The sequence below is a fragment of the Mycetomoellerius zeteki genome, unplaced genomic scaffold, assembly GCF_001594055.1.
Source record: "Mycetomoellerius zeteki isolate Tzet28-1 unplaced genomic scaffold, Tzet1.0 scaffold12, whole genome shotgun sequence".
Classification (NCBI taxonomy): Eukaryota; Metazoa; Arthropoda; class Insecta; order Hymenoptera; family Formicidae; genus Mycetomoellerius; species Mycetomoellerius zeteki.
In genome coordinates this window covers 1,246,945-1,270,052 of record NW_017256126.1, presented here as the reverse complement: position 1 = coordinate 1,270,052, position 23,108 = coordinate 1,246,945, and the positions used below count along the sequence as shown (strand labels likewise).

At 32.1% G+C, this 23,108-nt stretch overlaps 2 protein-coding genes across 2 annotated transcripts; one reads left to right on the top strand and one right to left on the bottom strand.

Moving 5' to 3' along the window:
- Positions 1 to 1,792: 1,792 nt before the first annotated feature.
- CSN8 (COP9 signalosome subunit 8) lies at positions 1,793 to 6,182 on the bottom strand. The gene is made up of 4 exons (XM_018460939.1): positions 6,024 to 6,182; positions 5,786 to 5,856; positions 4,143 to 4,321; positions 1,793 to 2,803 (listed from the first exon to the last, which is right to left on the bottom strand). The coding sequence occupies exons 1-4, from the start codon at positions 6,087 to 6,089 to the stop codon at positions 2,544 to 2,546; spliced, it is 576 nt and encodes a 191-aa protein (XP_018316441.1). The 5' UTR covers positions 6,090 to 6,182; the 3' UTR covers positions 1,793 to 2,543.
- Positions 6,183 to 6,850: 668 nt separating this feature from the next.
- mbc (dedicator of cytokinesis protein myoblast city) lies at positions 6,851 to 20,457 on the top strand. The gene is made up of 23 exons (XM_018461159.1): positions 6,851 to 7,032; positions 7,787 to 8,028; positions 8,122 to 8,870; positions 9,089 to 9,242; positions 9,329 to 9,499; positions 9,580 to 9,960; positions 10,076 to 10,291; positions 10,385 to 10,707; positions 10,852 to 11,200; positions 12,163 to 12,261; positions 13,202 to 13,392; positions 13,494 to 13,844; positions 14,074 to 14,350; positions 14,473 to 14,720; positions 14,909 to 15,040; positions 15,130 to 15,409; positions 15,495 to 15,718; positions 15,803 to 16,102; positions 16,429 to 16,738; positions 16,836 to 16,945; positions 17,354 to 17,461; positions 18,987 to 19,254; positions 19,335 to 20,457. The coding sequence occupies exons 1-23, from the start codon at positions 6,990 to 6,992 to the stop codon at positions 19,785 to 19,787; spliced, it is 5,979 nt and encodes a 1,992-aa protein (XP_018316661.1). The 5' UTR covers positions 6,851 to 6,989; the 3' UTR covers positions 19,788 to 20,457.
- The last annotated feature ends 2,651 nt before the right edge of the window (positions 20,458 to 23,108 follow it).

The window sequence follows — 23,108 nt, the reverse complement described above, 5'->3', positions numbered from 1 at the left end:
CAATCGTTTTCGACCGCTTTCAAATAAAAAAAGATTTTCCTAGGCCGACGTTTATTGCCCACGTTTAAATATTTTTTTTATTCGTGTTTAAATCCTTGACTCAGTTTCTGCAATCAATAAATTCAACTAATTAAAATTACACGTGTTATTAATTTATTATTAATTTATTAATAAAGATGCAGAAAAGTATGAGGTTGCCATGAATCCAACTTTTGTTATAAATGGTCCTCAGGAATATGTATATTTAAAAATAAAGACATTCAACAAAAGACATTAATATTAATGCACTAAGAAAAATATCTAGTTGAAAATGGACGAACCAAATAATTCTGACCATATCAAACAGAATTCCAATTATCAACTAGATTTCTTGTAGATTTAACCAGAAAATTCTGATTCGTCCATTTTCAACAGAAATTCCAATTAATCCAACATTTTTCTCAGTGTGTATTTATTAAGACAGGAATATTCAACTGCCATTATTAGCTTTAATTTATACAGATATAAATCTATAAGGAAACGCTGTCCGCAACGAAAGGTGCTTCGAGCATCACGACGCGACGATATACATGTAGCTTTTCAGCACTTTGTAGAGACATACAGGCGAGGCGCGGATTAGCGAACACGCGCGCGTGTGGGACTAGTGATACTGGTGCAACAACTTTCTAGAGTGTCGGCGGGGCCCGAAAAAAGAGCAAGAGCCACGGAGTAGCGGTGCCGGCGAGAGACCGCGAGCTACCTGCCCGCCGCAGGTCTCCTCGAGAATACCCACGGGATTGCGTAACAACCGCGCGCGCGTGATCGGCGGCACAACCCGTGTGCAACAATGTTGGCGGGTTGGGTCGCCCAGAAATCGATTTCATAGGGAATCATTGTGTGCCGCCTTTCGGAACGTGTTTATCATGCTCGCGTACCGGGTCCGCGTCGTTTTTTTTCAAACAAAGATTCAATTTGCGTGACGCAACTTCGTTTCGCGAATCTTCGTGAAACGCGATTTTTCTAATCGATCATTCGGCTTTCACGTGCGAGCCGCGGAGATCCTCGCCTTTGCCTCGATAGAGGGGATCGGAACGTAATCTGAGGAAATTGTATTGCGGTCTCTGAAGTTATGTAGGAGTATGAAGTTATGTACGAAATTAAACTATGTATGGAATTTAATGATTGAGTATTTGAATTTACAGTCAATTTCAAAAGACTGCTTGATAAAAGTTAGGATTGATAAATTTATTCTATTAAACTATAATCTTAATCTTTCTTTAAAGTTTCAAATTTAACGAAAGACAAAGAATCGATTAACCGAAATTAGTGACAGTTGCTTTTCAGATTAATTCATGTCGAGTTAGATCTTTATTATAAAAAAAGTATAAAGCATTATATAATATAAAGTATTAAGTAAGTGAGCGATGATAATCATATCGAACGAATATTTATTTTTATAATACTACATATATAAAGCACGATTTCACCAATGTAAGACTTAACTTTAATCTCGATTCAATTGACTCTTTATCTTTTTCTAATTTTAAGAATCATTAATTTATTCTCTCAAAAAACAAAAAAGATATTATTGAAAACCATTAATTATTAAGAATCATTAACTTATTCTCTCGAAAAAAAAAACAGAAAAAAATAATCGCCAATTGCGAGTTTAATTTTTGTATTCATCTCGAAATGCATTTTCGGTAAGCGGTTCTCGCATGGAAGCGCGCATGTAATGTCAGGAGAGGGAATGTTGCGTGAGGATAATGATACAGTTGGTAAACGGGTAAAAGAAACAAGTACAAACACTCACTTGCTGCTATAACACACTTTATCAAAATCCAGCAGAACACGCCGCTTGAAATAGTTCCAGTCCTTTTCGTCTTCCCTCGTTCCTTTTTTTTTTTCTTTTAATCGCCTCGAAAATACGCTACGAAGAGTCCACGCATTATATCATGTGCACGCCGCGCGTACCCGCGCCAGAGAGAGAGGTACGTCGTCGTCGTCCGCGAGGAACGTTAACGGCTACCTGCGCGATTCTTACTGCGGCGATCCGCTTTGATAATTACAGCGATGCGAACGGTTGCGAACGATATTTCCATGGGATCCAACATCGGGTAGGAGAGGAGCGGCGGAGAACGACGGGACGGAGAGAAGAGGAGAGGAGTGCTCCTGTCGGAGGATCCCTTTCCGCAAATGCCAGTCCGCCCTCTCGCACGCACAGCTGATTATCGATTAATATAGTTGTTGATTCCACGCTTGCGAGGAGCTTCATTGAATTATCCTTCCGATCGAACGAACAAATCGCGTGGGTAGGTTCTCCGTCTCTATCACTTTCCCCCTTCTCTCTTTCTCTCTCTTTCTCTCTCTCCTTCTCCCTTTCTCTCACGGGGTATGCTTATTTTACGAACGCGAACATCGATGATGTACCTTTGGCGCGCACTTCCTCCTTTATATAATAGGATTACGACGTGAGATTGCGAGAGGAGTTTCAAGTCCGTCATATAGAAACCGCGCGGCAACCCGAATTCACATGTCGAGGATCGGGAAACGGCGAAGCTCCCTCAATTCTCCAGGAAGGACACGAATTGCGTGAGCTTCTGCAGTTGCTCCTCCGTCAGGCAGATCTTGTCCGATTGGCTATACTGTTCCTCATCAATTTGTTTGCGTGGTTGCACTATGGTACCGTCAACAGTCCAGCCCCTGTCGGTAGCGGCCTGTCGCGCTTCGTCCAACGACATTCCGCTCATCGTTGCCATGGTCGTCAGGTTCAGGGAGGAGTATGCCTTCGATATCAGCCTCATCACCCGTTCTCGAACATTGTCTGCAAAAATCGGGGTCGAAATCGGGGGAGGTTCCGTTAGCGGTAACTCCTCTTGTTTAATAAAGAACGAGAAGTTCGATTAAAGAGTGACTCCAATGTGCTGTGTAGATTCCGCTTGAATAATCGATTATCGGCCGGCGTTGTTAAGCGATAATTATGTAGACGGTGGGTTTAATAACAATTGATTGTCGTTAATTATAATAAGGTACATATTTAGTCCTTGCTTCTACAGATGTAGGGCGCTAAATGAGGAAAGCAACTTGCCGTAGTTAACACGAAGTTGACCCGCATATGGTATTCATTAAAATATTCTTTTATATGTATATGCTTAACAAATCATCGTAATAATTATAAGAGATATAAGCAAACGGCAATATATTAGAATTATTTGAAAGACAGTAAATATCGCATTTGCGTTCAACGATTTGACAAATTTTTATCATCATTATAACCGATAATCCCTGAAACATTCGCGACAATTATGCACTTTTACATGTAAATATCTTCTTATAGATCAGGGTTGCCACAAATTCTTCGTCCTAAAATATCATAACTTTTCTCTCATTTCCAAACACACAAAATTTCATTATTTTGCCTGATGCTTTCAATAACATTTTGAAATTTTTTTCTAGTTTCGTACTGATTTGAAAAACATCAAATATTTTGTTGAGAGACAATTTAACATAGCAATATAAATTACTATTAATATTGATGACACTACTTGCATTTAATTACTAAGTTGGTAGTATTCCAAAATTGTGTAGATGTACGCATATTAACCTTCCGCCAGCGGACGCAGGGTCTCGCGAGACCCGCGAGTTAGAGTTGTTTACTCTTTTCAATCTTTTCGACTGTGAAGAAAATGAATAAATGGATTTGTTTCTATCATAATCAATATGTGTTTCTATTTCTCCTTCTACATATAATATTTTATACATATTATAATAAAGAAAATTGCTTTTCAAACGTTTCAAAACAATTTCATTCTTGGGTCACTTTTAACCCTGCGTCCGCCGTACGTGCAAGTATAATCACGACATCCGTTATCCGAGGGTTAAACTTCTTTTTTAATCAAGAATTTTTTAATTTTCCAGAAAATTTTGCAAAATTTCGACATTTTCCTGATTTTCTAATTTCCAATTTTGTGGCAACCCTGTAGATATCTTCTTGCTTACACAAGAAAATATAAATATCTCCTTGCTTGTACAAAAAAAAATATATATATATAATTTAATGACTGATGTCGCTAATTATCCTTAATTCTGTCTAAACGAACTAAATGTGTGTTTTATCAGCCCTAAGTTTATTATTAACTTTACTTTTTGCCTTATTGACTTACCTTTGAGGGCTGTCATAACATCTTTGACGTCTTCGCTCCATTCCACGTTTAGGGCTGTGTGAACCGCGGGCCAGTTGCGTTGCCACATGCATTGTCCTACCGTCCATACCCGTCCAAGCTCCTCGTGAGCGGCTTTTACATCCGGAGGGATACGCTTCCAGAGGTACTTTGCGTTGCATCTACGATAACCGTCGTACATTCAAGCGGGCCAATCGATAAGGAGAACCGATCGCGCTCCCAGGCATCTCAAACGCGATGCAAAAATAAAATTGACCGCAAACAAGTCAGCGCTTCGGCTTGACGAAATATTTCATGCGACGTTTGTGCTCTTGACGTAGTATTCGTCATTGAGCTTAGTCGCGAGAAACAGGGAAATAAAGAGACTCTCCGAGTATCTTTAAATCGAAATGTTTCGAATAATTATATAAACACGAATGCAACGCGAGGAAACAGAAAAATAGTTTGATTATAAATGAAACTATTGGATTTTAAAGCCTCCGAAATCACACGATTTTTGAGAAAATTGAACATTATCAAATTTTAAGATGACAAAGCAAGTTAAAGCTCCTAAACATGTCAGGAAACAAAAAATAATTATAAATTTGTTTTTTTTTTCAGGAATTAAATCACTATGCGATTAAACGCTTGTATTGTAAAAGAATTATAGTCTAGTAACTAGTAATTTATTTAACTAGTTTGGAGTAATAAATTTATTTAACTAGTTATAAATTAGATCCATTAAAAACAAATCTTTCTTTTAAAATTTATAAATTGAAGGCAACTACTTAAATAGTATTGCATAAAAAATGCATAATATTTAACAAATAAAAACTATATTATTTTTTTGAAGAAAATATTACTCATCATATATTATTAATAATATAAAATCGAACAACTATAGTAGTCTTATAAATATATATAATCTCATCCAACATATCAACATAGTGGCCTTACAAATTCATATAATCTAATCCAACATGCTTTAAAGGGCCTATTTTGTAGCCTCTTAACGACTGTAATTGCAGCATTAGTGTTGTTGCACAGGTTTTGTACATGATAAAAAAGCTATGCAACGACACTGTAATGTAATGCGTGGTCTATAATGGCAGTATCAGTAATGGATGAGGCTGTAAGAGTAAGAAATTGACCAATCACAGTCGATTATTTTTCTTACATTCAACTGTAATTGGTCAATTTGTTACAGTCTCGTCTATTACTGCTACTGCCATTGTAGACCATGCATTACAGATAGGACCATGGCACACAAAAAACTTAAGACAGTAAGACATAAGCAGTAAGGAAATCAACATGTTGGATTGGCCGCTGCTTACGTTATAGCCTTACAGACTCTATTGTAATTGGTCAATTCGCTTACTGCTTACATTTTACTGCTTAAGTTTTTTGTGTGCCTAAAATCATTAAGAATTAGATACGCCCCTTAATGAAAAATAAATCAAATAAATGAGAATATAGTGGCTGCGTTCAGTAGAAAAAGCATCTTTATAACTGTTGTAATGATTAGTTTTGTCCTTAGTTTCTCATTGGATCTAAATATATAAACCGATCATATTAAAGAATCTTACAACAGTTGCAAAGCTGCTTTTTCTATTGAACGCAGCCAGTGAAAAAGATTTTTTACTTACAAATCATTCCGATGGAGGTAGATAGCCAACAGTCGCATGTAGGCTTGTGCGCTTATAACTCCAGTTGGAGCCTGAAACAGCAGAAAATAAATAATTAAAATTTACCACTCACCAGCGATGTTCGAAGCAAAATTTAATTTAAGTACTATCGGCAAAAGTACACGGACAAAAGAGCGAACGGAATCGACGGCCGACATAACCTACAAAGCGCTCTCGCTCGCATAATCGCAAGACTCACCTCTAATTCGCTTATTTCTAATTCGTTCATCAACTTGTTGAGCTCGACCGTGCAACTGGGCACCATGATGACGATTCTGCTAACTATTGTGACGACACGAAATCCCAAAAATGCGCCGACATGGAGACCACGAGCGGCAAAACGAAACGCAATGACGCGAAGGACGCAAACAGCTGAGTCCAACGCGGCGCGGAGGATCGAAAAGTTAACAAGATAACAGGCACCATCTCTCATGTGATGCTGCATATTATTAGTCTTATACTGCATGACCATGGATGACGGAAAACTTCCTTATCGATGACGTCGAATATCTGCTGTCGATATCTTGATGAATGTTTTTTTACATTTATCATATTATTTTTCAGAATTTGTAAATTTCCAAATTTTTTAGAATTTATATATAATTTTATAACTCCATAAAAACTTCTCAGATTTCTAATACGAATTAGTACACTTTAAAAGTGTTGAGAAAGTACAAACCATTTTTTTTTAGAATTCTTCGTATATGTGAAATGAAATAATTTAAGATTTCTTGTTCGAAATTTCTGAAGAAAGCTTATAAAACCTGAAAAGTTTAATTTTTTGAAAAATTTTTGAAGATTTAAAGTATAACCATAAATTCTTCAAAATATTATGAGATATGAGAATATTTTTCATTAGAGCACCATAATATTTATCTGTTATTGATATAGCTTTTATTTATGTCTTCCATATATCGGTGTTCCAAAACCCATCGAGGAAGAAGTATTTGCGAGGGGATTGTCTCCCTTCTCCTCTTTTCCTGCTCCATCTCGTCCCCTGTCACTCTTTCATTTATAGTAGAGAAGTAACATCCTGTGTGTATCTGAGCGTTATAGTTAGATGGCAAGGTAGAACGGCAATATTATATTATTCACCTTGGCGAAGTATGAATCGAGATGTAATTACTGTAAACATCCTTGAAGGTGCTAAGTGTCCTGTGTAAAAATGACAATGACATGGAAACGAATTGAGGAAAATTCGGGAGTAGGTGAGGATAAGTTTTCGTATACGAGGAATGAATAACCTGCCACTGGGAAACTCCAACATCCTGGGAGGTGCCCTCCCGAGTTCAGATAAATTCTCGTCACAACACGTTTTCCACATTTTGACAGACTTGCGTTCGAATATCGAATTTCCAGCTTAAATACTTCACGCATGATATTTTCGCGAATATCGAATATTTACGTGACAACATTCAAATGATACAAATGATAAATCGTCATAAAAGTATCGTGTATTTCTCTAGTTTTAGTTGGTTTAGAAGAAGTTCCTTTGGTGTCTTTAGAAAATGAAGTTAATTATTTTAAATCATGTTTTTAATGATGTCGATAAATGTTTTATTGAAATGCATGTTGATTATTCGTTAAGAAAAAACACCCTACGTTTCACTCACATTTGTTTTGTCTCAATAAACTCAGCATGGAATTTATCAATATATGCAGTATTTGAAAGTCAATTTGAAGATACAAATTTTATATTTTAAAACTATTTTTAAATTATAATGTAAAATTAAGTAAATAAAATATTGGATTTTATTAATGGACATGCAAACTCTCCAAAGAATTATAATCCTGAAATTAATGTAGAGAGAGAGAGAGAGAGGACAATGTTTCACAACTTAAATTTTGTTGAAATATTTCGTGCATAATCCTCGAAAATTATACTCCTGAAAAATCACTTGGAATGCCAAAATCATGGACACATACCCTATATTTATTTTTGTATTTTATCACTTTATTTAGCCGTCCATAATTTTGCACACCCAATCCCGCACGCAATATGCTTAACGGTTGGAGAGGTTGTACAGATAACTGCGGAATGTGCAGATTGGTATTACGGCCGCAGCAAGTTTAAAGGTACATGTGGAATTTTTCCAAAATCCTACATACATATCCTACAAAAATCAACGAATACGGATAACTTAGTACAAGAGATTACAAACGTCTTAAGAGAATGGGGGCATCATTGGAAATATTTATATGTGGTATGTATAGAGTGCTCATCATAGATAGTTTGCTTATTTCTGGAAATAGAAAGAGTACTATACAGACATAACTTGATAATTCTGTATGTATAGACACATTCCGAGTACTTCAGAGCGATGCAGCAGCAAATTCTGGATGCAATTGGATACAGAAGCAAGATTTTGAGTGGGACTTTAACAGTAGACGAGTTAAAGGATATGAAGAGATTGACGACAGCAAAGATAGACACTGGAAATCAGTTGTTAGGTTTGGATATGGTGGTTCGAGACGAGCATGGAAATATTTTGAATCCCATAGAGACAAGCACTATTCAATTGTATTACCATCATGAGACTGCTGCGGAGAGAATAAGAAAAGCGTGCAATGATACCAAGAAAAAACCCTATAAGCCACAAGTACCTGTATATTCACATATCTTCTTCGTCAGTGTGAGAAATTTTGTATGTAAAATGGCAGAGGATGTAGAGCTACTGTTGACTTTATACGACGGCAGAGAGATGAAAGCTATCACAGAGAATTACGTGGTATCATGGAGTAAAGAGGGACTCGCAAGGGACATTGATCAGTTGCACAATCTTAGAGTATTATTTACGGATCTTGGTTCTAGAGATTTAACAAGAGACAAAGTTTATTTAGCCTGTTACGTAATTAGAATAGGCGGTATGGAAGCCAAAGAACCAGATCACCGTCGCTCAAGTGTTACACAAGCCAATCAAACAAAAATCAAAAGCGCGGAAATTATGAGGAGACCGTTTGGTGTAGCCGCAATGGATATTACCTTATTCATTACCGGCAAGCTTGAGGGTGATGTCGAGCAACATCATTTTATACCTTTTGTACAGTAAGTACATATTTGCTTCAATTCAATTTTAATAAGATTAATACTTTGTATTATTTTATATTAATACTTTGGTTTTTAATAAAATCGGAATACTTTGATTTTAATAAGATTAAATAATATGATATTTGTGATTAAAGTGTCAAAGGAAAGCATTATGATGGTTCTTACAAAATCGAGATAGAATTCTTTTTGTTGGTTTTCTGTTTTTGTTTCAGATGTTGTGAGAAAGATAGTCTTGATGGTACGCTACGTAGAATTATTGCACAAAAAGAAGCAAATATCCAGAAACATGTCAATGGTAATATTGCCAATGTCACAGGAGGACAAGGATTATGGACTAGCTTAAAATTGTTAAGGGGTGATCCGAAACAGGTAAGTTTTAAAATAAAATTATTCTGTGAAATTACTTTGATTATGTTATAAAAGGAAAATTATATATATTCTGCCATACTTGAAAGGTACGTGATGAAAACCCACATTTGGTACTGGGTAATGTTGCTATCGCGCGTAAAATGGGATTCCCAGAAGTCATTTTGCCGGGTGACGTACGCAATGATCTGTATCTAACATTAATTAGCGGTGAATTTAGCAAAGGCTCCAAATCTACTGACAAAAATGTAGAAGTAACGGTTAGTGGGAACATAAATTTAAAAAAATTGTATTCTATATACACTTATACATATATATGAGTATTTGTAAATTTTAACAGGTTAAAGTATGTAATGAATACGGTATTGCAATTCCCGGAGTTATGACATTAGGTGGCGGCGTGTCTCCAATTGACGAATATCGTAGCGTTATTTATTATCACGAGGACAAACCTAGATGGTGCGAAACATTTAAGATTGCCATACCTATAGAAGAATTTAAGCAGGCCCACTTAAAGTTTACGTTTAAGCATCGTAGTTCTAACGAGGCAAAAGATAAGTCTGAAAAGCCGTTTGCTTTAAGTTACGTTCGATTAATGCAACGCAATGGAACGACTCTACAAGACATACAACATGAATTGTTGGTTTATAAATTAGAACAGAAAAAGTACGAGGAGAACGATATATCTTACTTTAAATTGCCATCAACACGTGGAGAATTGGTATACTTATTTATTTGATAAAGAGATAAAAAAAATAATTTTTTTAAATTATAATACCCCTAAATGTTCTGAATTTTATTTTATTTTTTCTTTATTTTCGTTATATATATTTTAGGCTGAATTAAATATGGAGAAAAAGCCAAGTTTAGGATCGTTAACATTAACCAGTAAGGACAGCTTTTTAATAGCAACTAATATTTGCTCAACTAAATTAACCCAAAATGTAGACTTATTAGGTTTACTCAATTGGGCGTCACACAATACGGACTTAAAAGAATCTTTAGCTGCTTTAATGAAAGTTGATGGGGAGGAAATAGTGAAGTTTTTGCAGGTAACAATAAATCTAATTTATCGAAAATGAAAATTATGTATACATAATAAGAAATAGTATTTTTATAAAAGATAATTATATTCTGTTTTTTAGGATGTTTTGGATGCTTTATTTAACATTTTAATGAGTAATTCAGACAGTGATGTCTACGATGACATGGTCTTTGAGTGCCTTTTATATATCATCGGACTCGTGTCCGATAGAAAGTATCAGCACTTTCAACCAGTATTAGATTTATATATTTCTGAAAGTTTTTCTGCAACTCTTGCATATAAGAAATTAATTGCGGTATTGCGCAAACGTATAGACAGCGTCAGCAATGGCGATGGTCAGGAACGAGATTTGTTGCTTAAAACCATGAAAAGTTTGCAATACTGCATGAGGTTTATTGTTGAATCTCGTCTTTTATTTACTGAGTACGTTTTATTTTTTATTACATATATAATTTTTTTATACATTATGCAATCGTAAATGAAATGTTTTATAAAATTATCTAAATAAGCTAAGTAGGTACTCCAAAAAATAATTATTTTCAATAAATTTGTAATTTATTTTAAAAGGTTAAATCAAGATGAAGAAGAATTCTCACAAACTTTAACTGATCTCTTACGGTCTATCGTTAATCTCATGAGTCACGAAACAGATGGTACTTTGTTGGTTCAAGGAGCCTGTCTCAAATATCTACCAACAACGATACCTCATTTATTAAGAGTTTATAGCGGCAAGCAACTGAGCACGATTTTAACAGATTTACTTGTGACTTTACCAACCGGTAGATTAACCAAACAAAAAATGATGACAGTAAACGACATTGTTCACAGTCCGCTTTTTTTAAATGCAGACTGTAGAGCGATTTTATTACCGAGAATTACTATACTTGTCAGAGATTTACTGGAATCCAAAGAGGAGGTAAGATATTATAAAGTATGCTATTTTCTAACGCTATTTCTTAACTTACAGTTTAAGCGGTATGAAATATTATTTTTCTATCTTACAAAAAATAATATCAGTTCATATACTTATATATTTTCGCAATACATGATGCGTCCTAACTACATAAATTTACATATAACTGGATTTGATGAAACTCACGAATTTTCACTTACATTTAATATCATTCAGTGTGACGTGCGATCAATGTCATTGTCGTGCTTTCCGTGCAGCCTGTGATCCCTCCGCCACGCATCTTTCTGTGACTTCTCTCTCAATTTTCTCTTTTTACAGAGGATGTCTCTTCATTTTTATTTTTTAATTTGTGATTTTTATGTTATAATTAAATTCTTTATTAAACTCTGCTAGTTAATTTTTTTATTTTACATTTAAAAAGGAATAGTTACATATGTTTTAAACTATGATTTCAAAAAATTGAAACACAAAAAATTCAATAAACAATGAAAATTATTAACTTGCATTAGCTGAAAATATAATGTATTGAAAGACATCCTTTACACTTATTCTTGATAAAGCATGTGAAAGGGGAAATGTATATGAAAAAGATTGAAACTTGGAATGTAGCATGTGTTTGTTTAGTGATGTTATTGTATAATAATTATTCTGCATTGTGCTATTTTTCCGTAAGATTATTTGATATAAAGTCTTTGAGATAAAGTTTATATGACATAGAAAATTTAAAATTATTAGATATAAAAGTCTATCTAATCTACTTCTTTTCTGATGTACTACGAATAGTTTTCTAATATTGATATTTCATGATACTGTCTTTTCTGCAGTTTTATATTTACATTGTGGTGTCGGAAAATTTTCAGTAATGTAGTGTATACATCCTTAGAAAAAATGGTATTGTTTTTTTTCAACTAACAAGGGTTGTTTCATTTTTTGTACGGTTTGGTTTTGGTTAATGGCGTTTAAAGGGGCTATCGAGTACGCCTGGAAAGAGCGTGGCAAAGGTAGCCAGGCTGCTCGGCGAAAATCGGCATCGGCTCAACCAACATCGCGGCTACTCTGAAGAGGTAATTTTTATCATAAATGCAGGAAGTCTCCTATGTGGATAAATAATATGTTTTTCATGGCATCATGATTTTGATACTATTTAACATAGAACTTTGATGTATCTGCATTTATATCTGTTGTGTTGCATTATAATTTTAGCATCGGTGATTCGCGTTACGTGAGTTATTTTTTTGTATGAATGTATAGATTGCATAGTGTATCCGTATCACATACTAATTTAGATGTGTTAGATTTATATATTTTCGCAATAATCCTTTTTATTTATATTTTATAGACGTACACACAGTATATCTGAACTTTTCCTCTAAACGAAAATTCTAAACAATTAACGAATTCAAATATCATATTAGGCTTCTACATAGTCTCCTCCCCTCTAGACACACGCAATAGAACGGCGATACAATTATGAATTGGAAGCTATTATATAGTATTTTTTTTCCAGAATCGTTTTCATTTCATGCATCCAATTACATATCTTGAATCGCTAATATATCGTAAAAAAATTAAGTGCAATTTTATTTTAGAAAATGTAAAAAAATCTGCCAGAGTTGAATCACGTAAATACGGAAGGAGGGATGGTAAATTACTATTATCTGTCATTTGGCCAAAAATTGTGAAACAGTGTTCTGGCTGTGTGTGCAGGCGCGTTGGCGTGTGAATTTGTAGATCAAATCATAAATTCAGCGTTAGAATACGTTAGCTAAATGCGATTCTGTAAGAGGAATAGTATAATGGTTTCCAATCATTGTACCATTCTATTGCGCGTATCGAAAAGGAAAAGGACTATGTAGAAGCCTGATATAAATAAAAGATAATATAAATGATATCTGAATTTTTTTATTTTTAAAGAATTTTTGTTTGGAAACTTTTTAAGTATACTGTGTAAATATAATTCACAGAGCAATCTACTTTTTATATCAGTTTTTTATATTTCTATAGGTGGAATTGTGCGTCAGGATCTTATCTGACATCCTGGAACTGACTTTTAGAAAAGACATAGGTAGCACAGTTTCAGATGTCAAGGAGATAATGTTAACAGCTTTACGTACCATTATACAGACAGTTATATCAATGGATAGAGAAAATCCTTTAGTTGGAAATTTAGTCTCAGTAATGTTGGCGATATTCAGGTATATTTAAGATTCCAAAAATATAAAACAAAAATATAAAATATTGTGGAAAGAACAGGGACTGAAATATTTTTTTGTTTTCCTTCTTAATCTCTTTTCAGACAAATGACACAACTCCATTATGAAGTATACATCAACCATTTTGGAACCAAAATTGATTTACTTGACTTTCTTATGGAGATACTGCTAGTTTTTAAAGATCTGGTTTCTAGAAGTGTATTTCCGGGAGACTGGTGTGAGATGATCATGCTTCAAAATAACATTATTTTGAATTCTTTACGGTATTTCTCGGCTACAATTAGAGATTATTTTTTTACTGAGTTTGAGCAACAAGCATGGTCAAATTTCTTTCATTGCGCTATTGCATTTTTAACTCAACCTGCCTTACAATTGGAGACATTTACATCAGCAAAACGAAATCGTATTATTAAGCGCTACAAAGATATGCGCAGGTATGTCTCTTATGTAATATAATAATTACGCAGAATATTTCAAGGCTATCACAATAAAACTAAAGACTCAAATATTATAGAAAGAACACTTTTAACATTAAGACAAATAATTCTTAGTCGATACACTTTATGTATAATTTTTAATGTAAATATAATGTTTAATTATATTTATTAAATATTATATTAGTAAATAAAATAAAACGAATATTTTCTCTTTGCTACGTTACAGAGCAACTGTGTTCGAAATTAGATCTATGTGGTTCAACTTGGGTCAACACAAAATACTGTTTGTACCCGCTTTAGTTGGTGCCATCCTTGAAATGGCATTAATACCCGATACTGAATTAAGAAAAGCTACTATACCTATTTTTTTCGACATGATGCAATGCGAGTACTATAGTTCACGTATAGTGGAAGGATATGGGGATACTAAGCGCGATCCTGCTCATATCAAAGCTAATTTTACAGAATATGAAAATGAAATGATTGCAAAACTAGATATTCTGGTATAGTATTTCATTACACATAATTTTATATATAAATACTGAAATAGAACAGAGTCTTAATTGAATTTTCTTTGATAATTACATTAGTGAAAAGTTACTTCATGAAAGTTTGATTTTTACAGGTCGAAGGAGGTAGAGGCGACGAATATTTTCGTACACTTTGGACTGACGTTATGGGTTCTTTATGTGAAAAACATTCTACAATGCGAGAGCAAGGTTTACGTTTCGTAGATACTATATCTAGACTTATGGAACGCTTATTGCAATATCGCGATATTATTCACGCCGAATCCCAAGAGCATCGTATGCTTTGTACTGTAAATTTATTGGAATTCTATTCTGAGATTAATAGAAAGGAAATGTATATTAGGTAAATACAAAAATCTAGTATACTTTTATAAATCAAATGTATTTTAATTGTCTTTTAATTTAGGTCTGATTAAATGTGATTGGTTTAGATTTTTTAATATTCTAAATATTCCGTAAATAAAAAGGCTTAATGTAATAAATACATGTATATTAAAACATATTAAATGATTTTCTTTATATATTTTATAGATATGTGAACAAACTGTGTGAATTACATCTAGAATGTGATAACTATACAGAAGCTGCTTATTCTTTAAAACTCCACAGCCAGTTATTAGCATGGAGTGATCAACCTTTATCACCTTTGTTAATATCACACAGGTAAAATTATTAACTAATATTAAATAAATAGTTTATATAATATTGTTTGGAGATTGAAACTAATATTTAAAAAATTATTATTTTTCTAGATATCCCTTATGTCAAACACATCGTGAATTGAAAGAAGCATTATACAATGATATCATCGATTATTTTGATAAAGGAAGAATGTGGGAATGCGCTCTTGTCGTTTGCAAGGAACTAATTTCGCAATATGAAGAAGAAACATTTGATTATTTGCAATTGTCCGTCCTACTAATACGCATGGCAAAGTTTTATGATTGTATAGTAAAACAGTTAAGACCTGAACCAGAATATTTCAGAGTCGCATATTACGGCAAAGGACATCCTGCTTTTCTTCAAAATAAAGTACTTTCATGTATTTAATATATCTTTAATAATTCTTTGTTCAGTTTTATTTTTTATTCAATGAAATAATATATTTGCGACATAGGTATTTGTTTATCGAGGAAAGGAATATGAACGACTTAGTGATTTTTGCACAAGAACACTAAATCAGTTACCGAATGCAGAGCAAATGAATAAATTGTCTCCGCCCACCACAGAAATGTTAGAATCATATCAACAGTATGTGCAAATTAATAAGGTAGAACCACTGATGGATGAAAAAAGGCATCGTCTAAGTGGTAAACCAGTTACTGCAGAAGCAGTTTTAAGGTGCATATTCAACATTATAGTTTATGTAAAATTTCATCAATTTTCTATTGTGTTTTTATAATTATCATTGTTTTTATATTTTAGATATCATCGAGTGAATGATGTGCAACGTTTTAGATTTTCAAGACCTGCTCCGCGAAAAGAAATTATTGCAGTAAATAACGATAAGGAGAAGGAAGTAAATACTAGTACTAACAATAGCAATGAGTTCGCCTCGTTATGGTTGGAACGGACAGTACTTGTTACAAGCTACCCGTTACCGGGAATTCTTCGATGGTTTCCTGTGACATCTAGCGAAACATATTTAGTTAGCCCCTTGAGAAACGCGATTGAAACTATGGAAGCTACGAACACGGCACTGAGGGATCTTATTATTGCTAATAGGTTTGCATAAATTTATATATATGTATCTATTAATTTATTTTATTTTCGATATGAATTATAATCTCATATTACAACTTTTTAATTTAAAACTTAATTTTTGAACTAATTTTTTTTTAAATCAAGGCTTATATGGTTCGAGAATGAATCTGAAATCTGCCTACGTAGATCTATGTTTCTACACAGAGTCATACATATTATTCCATATTTTTTTACAATTTATAATGAATGTAACAAAGTGTTAAAATGGAATTGATTTACTTGTTTATTATATTTATTCATTATTTTACAATATAAATTTTTATGAAACTACTATTTGTGTTATACAGGAGTGATCCTAGTCTTCCATTAAATCCTTTGAGCATGAAATTGAATGGCATATTGGATCCAGCTGTTATGGGTGGTATCGATAATTACGAAAAAGCTTTCCTTAACGCAGAATACAAAGATAGTCATCCGGAAGAGAGTTCAGATCTTCTCAAGTTAGAAGGGCTCATTGCAGAGCAAATCCCTCTACTCAGTGTAGGTCTGCAGTTACATAAAACACGCGCACCTACCGAGTTGGCACCATTTCATCAACGTTTAGAGCAATGTTTCACGTCGATGCGTAATCAAGTAGAAGCTAAATATGGAAAAAGGGTAAGCTTTTAGTCATTCAAATCAATATCTATCGAAATAATAATAAAGTTAATACTCGCATTAGATTTCTAAATATATAATTTATTCTATAACACAGACCTGCGATTTACAAATTGAAAGTCTAACGCAAACTGTAACAATGCGAAGACCACCAATTTCGAGAGGAGATAATCACTGCCTGTCCGAGTCAAATATGAATAATTCAGAGTAAGCTTTTCCGTCCATTTTTGCACGGCATGTTTACTATTTTATTAATAAGTTTATATATATTGTAACTAACATAAATGTAACTTGCATAGCATGTTATTGCTATATCATAATCATCATTATTAAAATAAGGCATAATATTTTAAAAAGTTATTAACTGCCTTAAAAAGTAACATTAAAGCCAATAGTTTTTAACATTATCTTTATTTGTACATTAAATGTCAAAATAACGCGCCTATTCTACGAGACATTCCCAAGTATTATTATAAATAAAAACAACATATACACAAAATATATGTGTGTACATTATTTAAAATGTACAAAATTAAATATTTTGATCTGGGAAATCTGTATAAATAGTTATACCTATTCTGTAATTACCCCATTCAGCTGTATAACTCACTACAGGGTATCTTCACTTACAAGATCCCAAGTTGCAACGTTCAAGTCGCTTACATCGTTCAATTTTAACAACAACACACCTTCAAGTAATACTCAAAACATCAATTTGTCAAGGTAAAGTCATCATACCAGTGTTAACTTACCTTCAGCACTAACTAAAAGTTAAAGCACTTCTTTTCGTAGATGAATTAGTGTAACTTCGATTATTCAAAGAAACAAAGTAGTTACATATTTATACTTGAATCTTATATGAAATATACATATAAATATTCAATTTTAATTAATAATCGTTAGATGTGCACGGATTTATTTTATATTTATTATAAAAATCACATTTTATATTTATAGAAGATAAATAATATGAAAATGCCGTTTAGAACACATGATAGAAAAGAATGCAATATGATTTCAGGAATATTGCTGTTGGACCTGATAAACTCTCGCATAATACCTTATTATCCTTTCGTCGCACTTAATACTCCTATATAAATGTTCTCGTTCTTTTTACATTTTACATTTTTTAATGAAAGCATCATGCATAATGCTTAATATTGTTTAATACTGCATAATGTTTATTTTTGCTTGTTTTTTTATTAAATTTTTTTTATACAATTAATATATATCCTGTCATACATATTGCACTAATCTAATTTATTTTATTTTACATACATATATATTCCGAGGGTAGGAAACAATAAAGTTACGATTAGCATTGAATAAATAATATTGAAGTTTACATATATTGAAAGAGGAAAGAACAATTTAAAAAATAACTAATTTAAAATGCAAATTTTGCAGAAGCATTTAAAGCTTATTTTACAATTGCATAAATGTAGTTGTAAATGGTTATAGTTGTAAAAATTCACTAATCACAGCCGAATACGAGAAGAATATTCGACTGTGATTGGTCAATTCTTACAACCATTTACTACGTTTACGCAATTATAGAATAGGCTTAAGACAATAAGTCAATAAAAACTATTTTGAATGCCACATAGTCATGTTTCTAATATATACATTATATGTATATATTATTCTATGTATTTAATTCTAAGTGTATACAAAAAGTGTATTTTATTTGTTTCGTTATGATTATTCGATATTATTATTGTGATCATTTTTATATCTGTTCATTTATTATTCTGCTTTTTATCTGCATGATTTTGTTTTGCATTTTTCATAATAACGTCAAATATCCCTGTAATATATATCTTCTTCACACACAACTGGCAATCTCTACTAAACTTCCTAAGTCTACAATAACTACGATAGGTAATTAAAAATATACACTTGTGTTACGAGATTATTGCAAAGCTCGAATGGCATCGCAATTATTATTCGATATTTCTCTTACCACAGTGATCCCTCAGCGAATATTAGCGTACACATAACATTTAGAAAATTTTATTTTAACAATTATTGTAAATTTAATTTATTCTTTTGTGAAAATTTTATTTTAACAATAATAAATTTTAATTTATTTTATTATGAGATTCAATCGCGCTTATCTACTCAATCATGAGTTGCGCATTGTTCAATTAATAGTTGATCTTTATCTCTTTTATCTGTCCAGAGTTACAAGTTTTTTTTTTTAAATGGTAGAGACATCTTTAACCGCGCGAATATTTTTAATCTGTAGAAACAACTCGATACGTTCACACATCTTGTCAACGGCCTCTTTGCAAAAAGCATTAGGAAATCCGAGTCCAGGAACGTATAAGAAAAAAGATTCGAAACGTAGAAGCTCGCGAAAGAGTGATTCTGCCGCAGTGACAAAAACTGATCAACCAACCAGCCAGTGGTACACCACAACCGAAATATCTAGTTCAATTCAACAAGCAACATCGTCTGTTACATCGTTAATATCTAATTTACAATCAACACATATATTCGAGCTTCGACAAGAGGTAAAGACTTTGAACATTGCCTTATTGCTTACGACTTTGAAGTAAATACAATTAATAACTATAAACTTCTTTGCATACAGCTCACACCTAAACGTCCCTTGAGATCGGAAGCGGAGAAAGAAAGAAGAATGAGTAATCGTTGGTCTGGTCAATCTCACTACCTAAGAAACATTAACAATGGACTAGAATCAAGCGGTTTAGGGAAAGGAAATAGAGATAGCGTCGGCACAACCGATAGTACAGCATCCGAGGATGATCCACCACCGCCTTTACCAATTAAAATGCGTGAAGCCGATTATTGTAACCTTCCAGAGGAACTGTCCACTAATCAGTCTGCTTTGAATAATCTGAACAAGTCTTCGGGACAGTGGAAAAACAAGTTGCCGACGCCTACCGATGATGATGTAGACAGTCACTCTAAACCGCCGACACCTCCACCGAAACCAAAAAGACCGGTTCACAATTTGAATAAGAATACATTTTCCTCTAACGATGTCGAAAACTCATTTGTTGAGGATTCATCGACCGCATAATATAATATAATATAATATATAGACATCTCACATTGTTCACCTTGCCAAGTGTTGTGGACAAAATAAGCAATCATCTACATTTATGAAAACATTCTCCATCTAATTTTTGTATCGTCAATATTTAGAAGAGTTACCATTCATTAGAGTTAGCGTTATAATATATTTCTTTGTGCCTTTCTTTCGCGGTTTAGGATAAGCTAATAAGTATACACTATTATGACACAAAATCCTTTACAAATGTACTCTGTATAACAGAAGGTATTGCTTTATATATAATGAACGAGCAATGTCATTGACAAAGGAATCCAAAGTTAATATGGATTTAAAAGACATATTTTATAATTTATAATGCGCACATGTGACAAGGACTATAACGACGTCATTATCTGACACTATAGCAATGCATTTGTTATATTTCTATTCTTATATATAGCGAAGTTTTGTGCTATATTCAGAGATTCAAGATTTTTATATTATCGATGAAACGATGTGAAAAAAGTAGGGAATTTGTGCTATATAAGGATGAAAATTGCGAAATTCGCTTTTAAAAATCGTTCATTCTAAACAAACGCATTATTAAACGTTTTAATATTGCTTTATTACAATTTACATGCTTGCTGTAATATCCATTACAATGCGTAGCATACTATAGTAACGTCCATTTTTTCGATTAAAGACTTCATTTCAATGACTTTGGATATATATATATTCGTGGAAAATATATATTTTTTATAAATTTTGATATAAAAGGTATACATATATAGCTTTAATTATAATAAAAAAACTTTGGAAACCTTTTACATTTTATACAAACCATTTTTGAACGGATTTGCTATCAATAATACAATATGCATTAAATATAATGAAGACAGTTAACGTTTTGCAATTTTCTTATAACAAGTATGCAAGTTTGTTATAACATTATAATTTATTTTACAAATTCGGTTTTTATAACATAATTATGAAAGTAGTTATAATTTAATCACGACATATATAGTTATTTAAATATTACCAAGAGCCATTGTGATCTAGTGGTAAAACAATTTATATGTGTTAATGTTTATATAAGTCATTCATACTTGTTAACAGCGAGACTATAGTCTTATATGTTAACTTATTTTTAAAAATACAAGAAGATATTGATTGTTTATAAATATATTCAACAAGTATGCAGCAAATGATAATGCATATGCTTTTTGCATATCTGTTTCATCCAAATGAATAATGTAATGATTACATGGTCGTAATACAGTCATATGATATCAAGTTGCTTCCTAATTGAGCACAAAATCAGAGTAAAAGTTTAAGTAAATTACAAGAAGTTATAATTTTAATTTTATAATCATAAACACTTTATAGTCAATCAGGATATCGATTTGCGTTATTTTTTAGTTACAGAATATTTAAAAAATTTACTTATCAGAAAAGTCGTTTATACCGTTAATACAAGTTATTTATTACATTTTTCATCATTATCACTTGAGTCTCATGCCAAAGAGATTAGTGCTTTATTTATTAAAAGCGTTAGAGAGCATTATATGTATTGCTAATGAAAAGTAGTATCGTGTAATATATTTGATATTTATCTAATGCACGAAGCTAAAGAATCAATAAGCTAAAAGATAGAGCTTAATAGTTTATTCATTATTATAATAATTAATGTAACAAAGATCTGTATTCAAAGTTATTGTTCTTATGTTAGTTCAACTTGTTTACTTATTTACGGAATAAGCTCCGAAAAAGAAAACAAATATATAACTATATGTTTGAACCTCAGCATTTATGAATACAGTTCTTAGCTTTGACACCAATTTTGTTATGTAATCGAAAAAATTGACAATATATTGATTCTAAAAATTAAGAAATTTAATATAGTGCCATTTGCTTTCCTAATTATATAACTTAAGTAAATTACTATTAGGGATTAATGTACCATCTTTGTATCTAAACTGAAACAATCTTTCTTTTTTATTCTTACGTATAATATATACTGCACAACACTTTCATACAAATCAATTTTTATTTAATATGCTTTAATTTATTTAACTACATTTACGTATATCGACAGGCATTAATTCTAAACAAGTGCCATTCAAATTATTAAATTCATACACACTATATAATACATTTCTACTATATAAACAAAGTGATAAATATATATACATGCTATATAACAAATCAATTTTATTTATAAAAGACGAAATAATTTTATATAATTCCAAGAATCCCTACTTTTTAATAAGCAATATAGACACACGCACGCACGCACGTACGCACGCACGCACACGCACACGCACACACACACACACACACACACACACACACACACACACACACACACACACACACACACACACACACACACACACACACACCTAATATATTATTGACTAATTATTTGCTATAAAAATATATTTTATACCGTTTGTTATGAAAGAATTTTACAATGACATTTAGAAATTTAATTTTACGAAATAATGGATTCATGCATGTTTTATAATAAGTATATTATGATGTTAAGATAATGATAAAGATGGATTCGGAAAATAAATCGACTTACAATTTGTTTTCCCCACGCAATAATTGTATTATTTAATTAATATCATTAATTCTATTTAATTAACATTATTTTCAGTTTTTCTTAAAATAGGTTTAAAATAAGTTTATTAAGTTTATGTATCGCCAAAATAGTTAATCAAATTCTTCTCTTTTATAAAATATTTATCAAATATAAATACTTAATTTTATAATTATAATAGGAATTAGGCCAAATTATAAAATAACAAATAGTATGAATTTATAATAGATGTCATCTTCATTTAAGTTAATAATAATGAATAACATCTATTAATGACTTATTACTAGTTATTATAATAATGCCATCAATAGTAAAATAGCACTTATTTTAAATTTGCTATTTAACTTTGGTTGGAAATATGAGAAAATACGTCTCTTCCATCTCTTCATACTTGTATATCTTTCTCTTTCATTCTTAATGTAGTCTTTTCAGTTGGGTTCACAGATACATATATGCACACGCGTATATTTTTATTTATATATTAAATTCATAACCATATATTATACTGACATGCATCGCAATGTAGAACGCTAAAAATCTTCACATTCTATGTATGTAAAATATAAAAGTAGAAAATATATATATCGAGATGCTATTCAATTTTAATAGAAAAATAACCATAATGCAGTCGTGTGCACAGTATTCTTAAAGGACAGGTAATCTGGAGTGCTAAGTTGCCATTTCGCTAAGTCTTCTTCAGAAAAATGAATAAATATTTTGTTTCTCTTTTAACTATAGCAAAA

Coding starts and splice junctions, on each gene's coding strand:
- mbc (XM_018461159.1), top strand. CDS start 6,990: ATGACAATGACATGGAAACGAATTGAGGAAAATTCGGGAGTAG. Junction 15,410..15,494: donor CTGCTTTTCTTCAAAATAAA/GTACTTTCATGT, acceptor TTTGCGACATAG/GTATTTGTTTATCGAGGAAA. Junction 16,739..16,835: donor AAGCTAAATATGGAAAAAGG/GTAAGCTTTTAG, acceptor TCTATAACACAG/ACCTGCGATTTACAAATTGA.
- CSN8 (XM_018460939.1), bottom strand. CDS start 6,089: ATGGTGCCCAGTTGCACGGTCGAGCTCAACAAGTTGATGAACGAATTA. Junction 5,857..6,023: donor TAGAAATAAGCGAATTAGAG/GTGAGTCTTGCG, acceptor CTGCTGTTTCAG/GCTCCAACTGGAGTTATAAG. Junction 4,322..5,785: donor TACCTCCATCGGAATGATTT/GTAAGTAAAAAA, acceptor CGGTTATCGTAG/ATGCAACGCAAAGTACCTCT.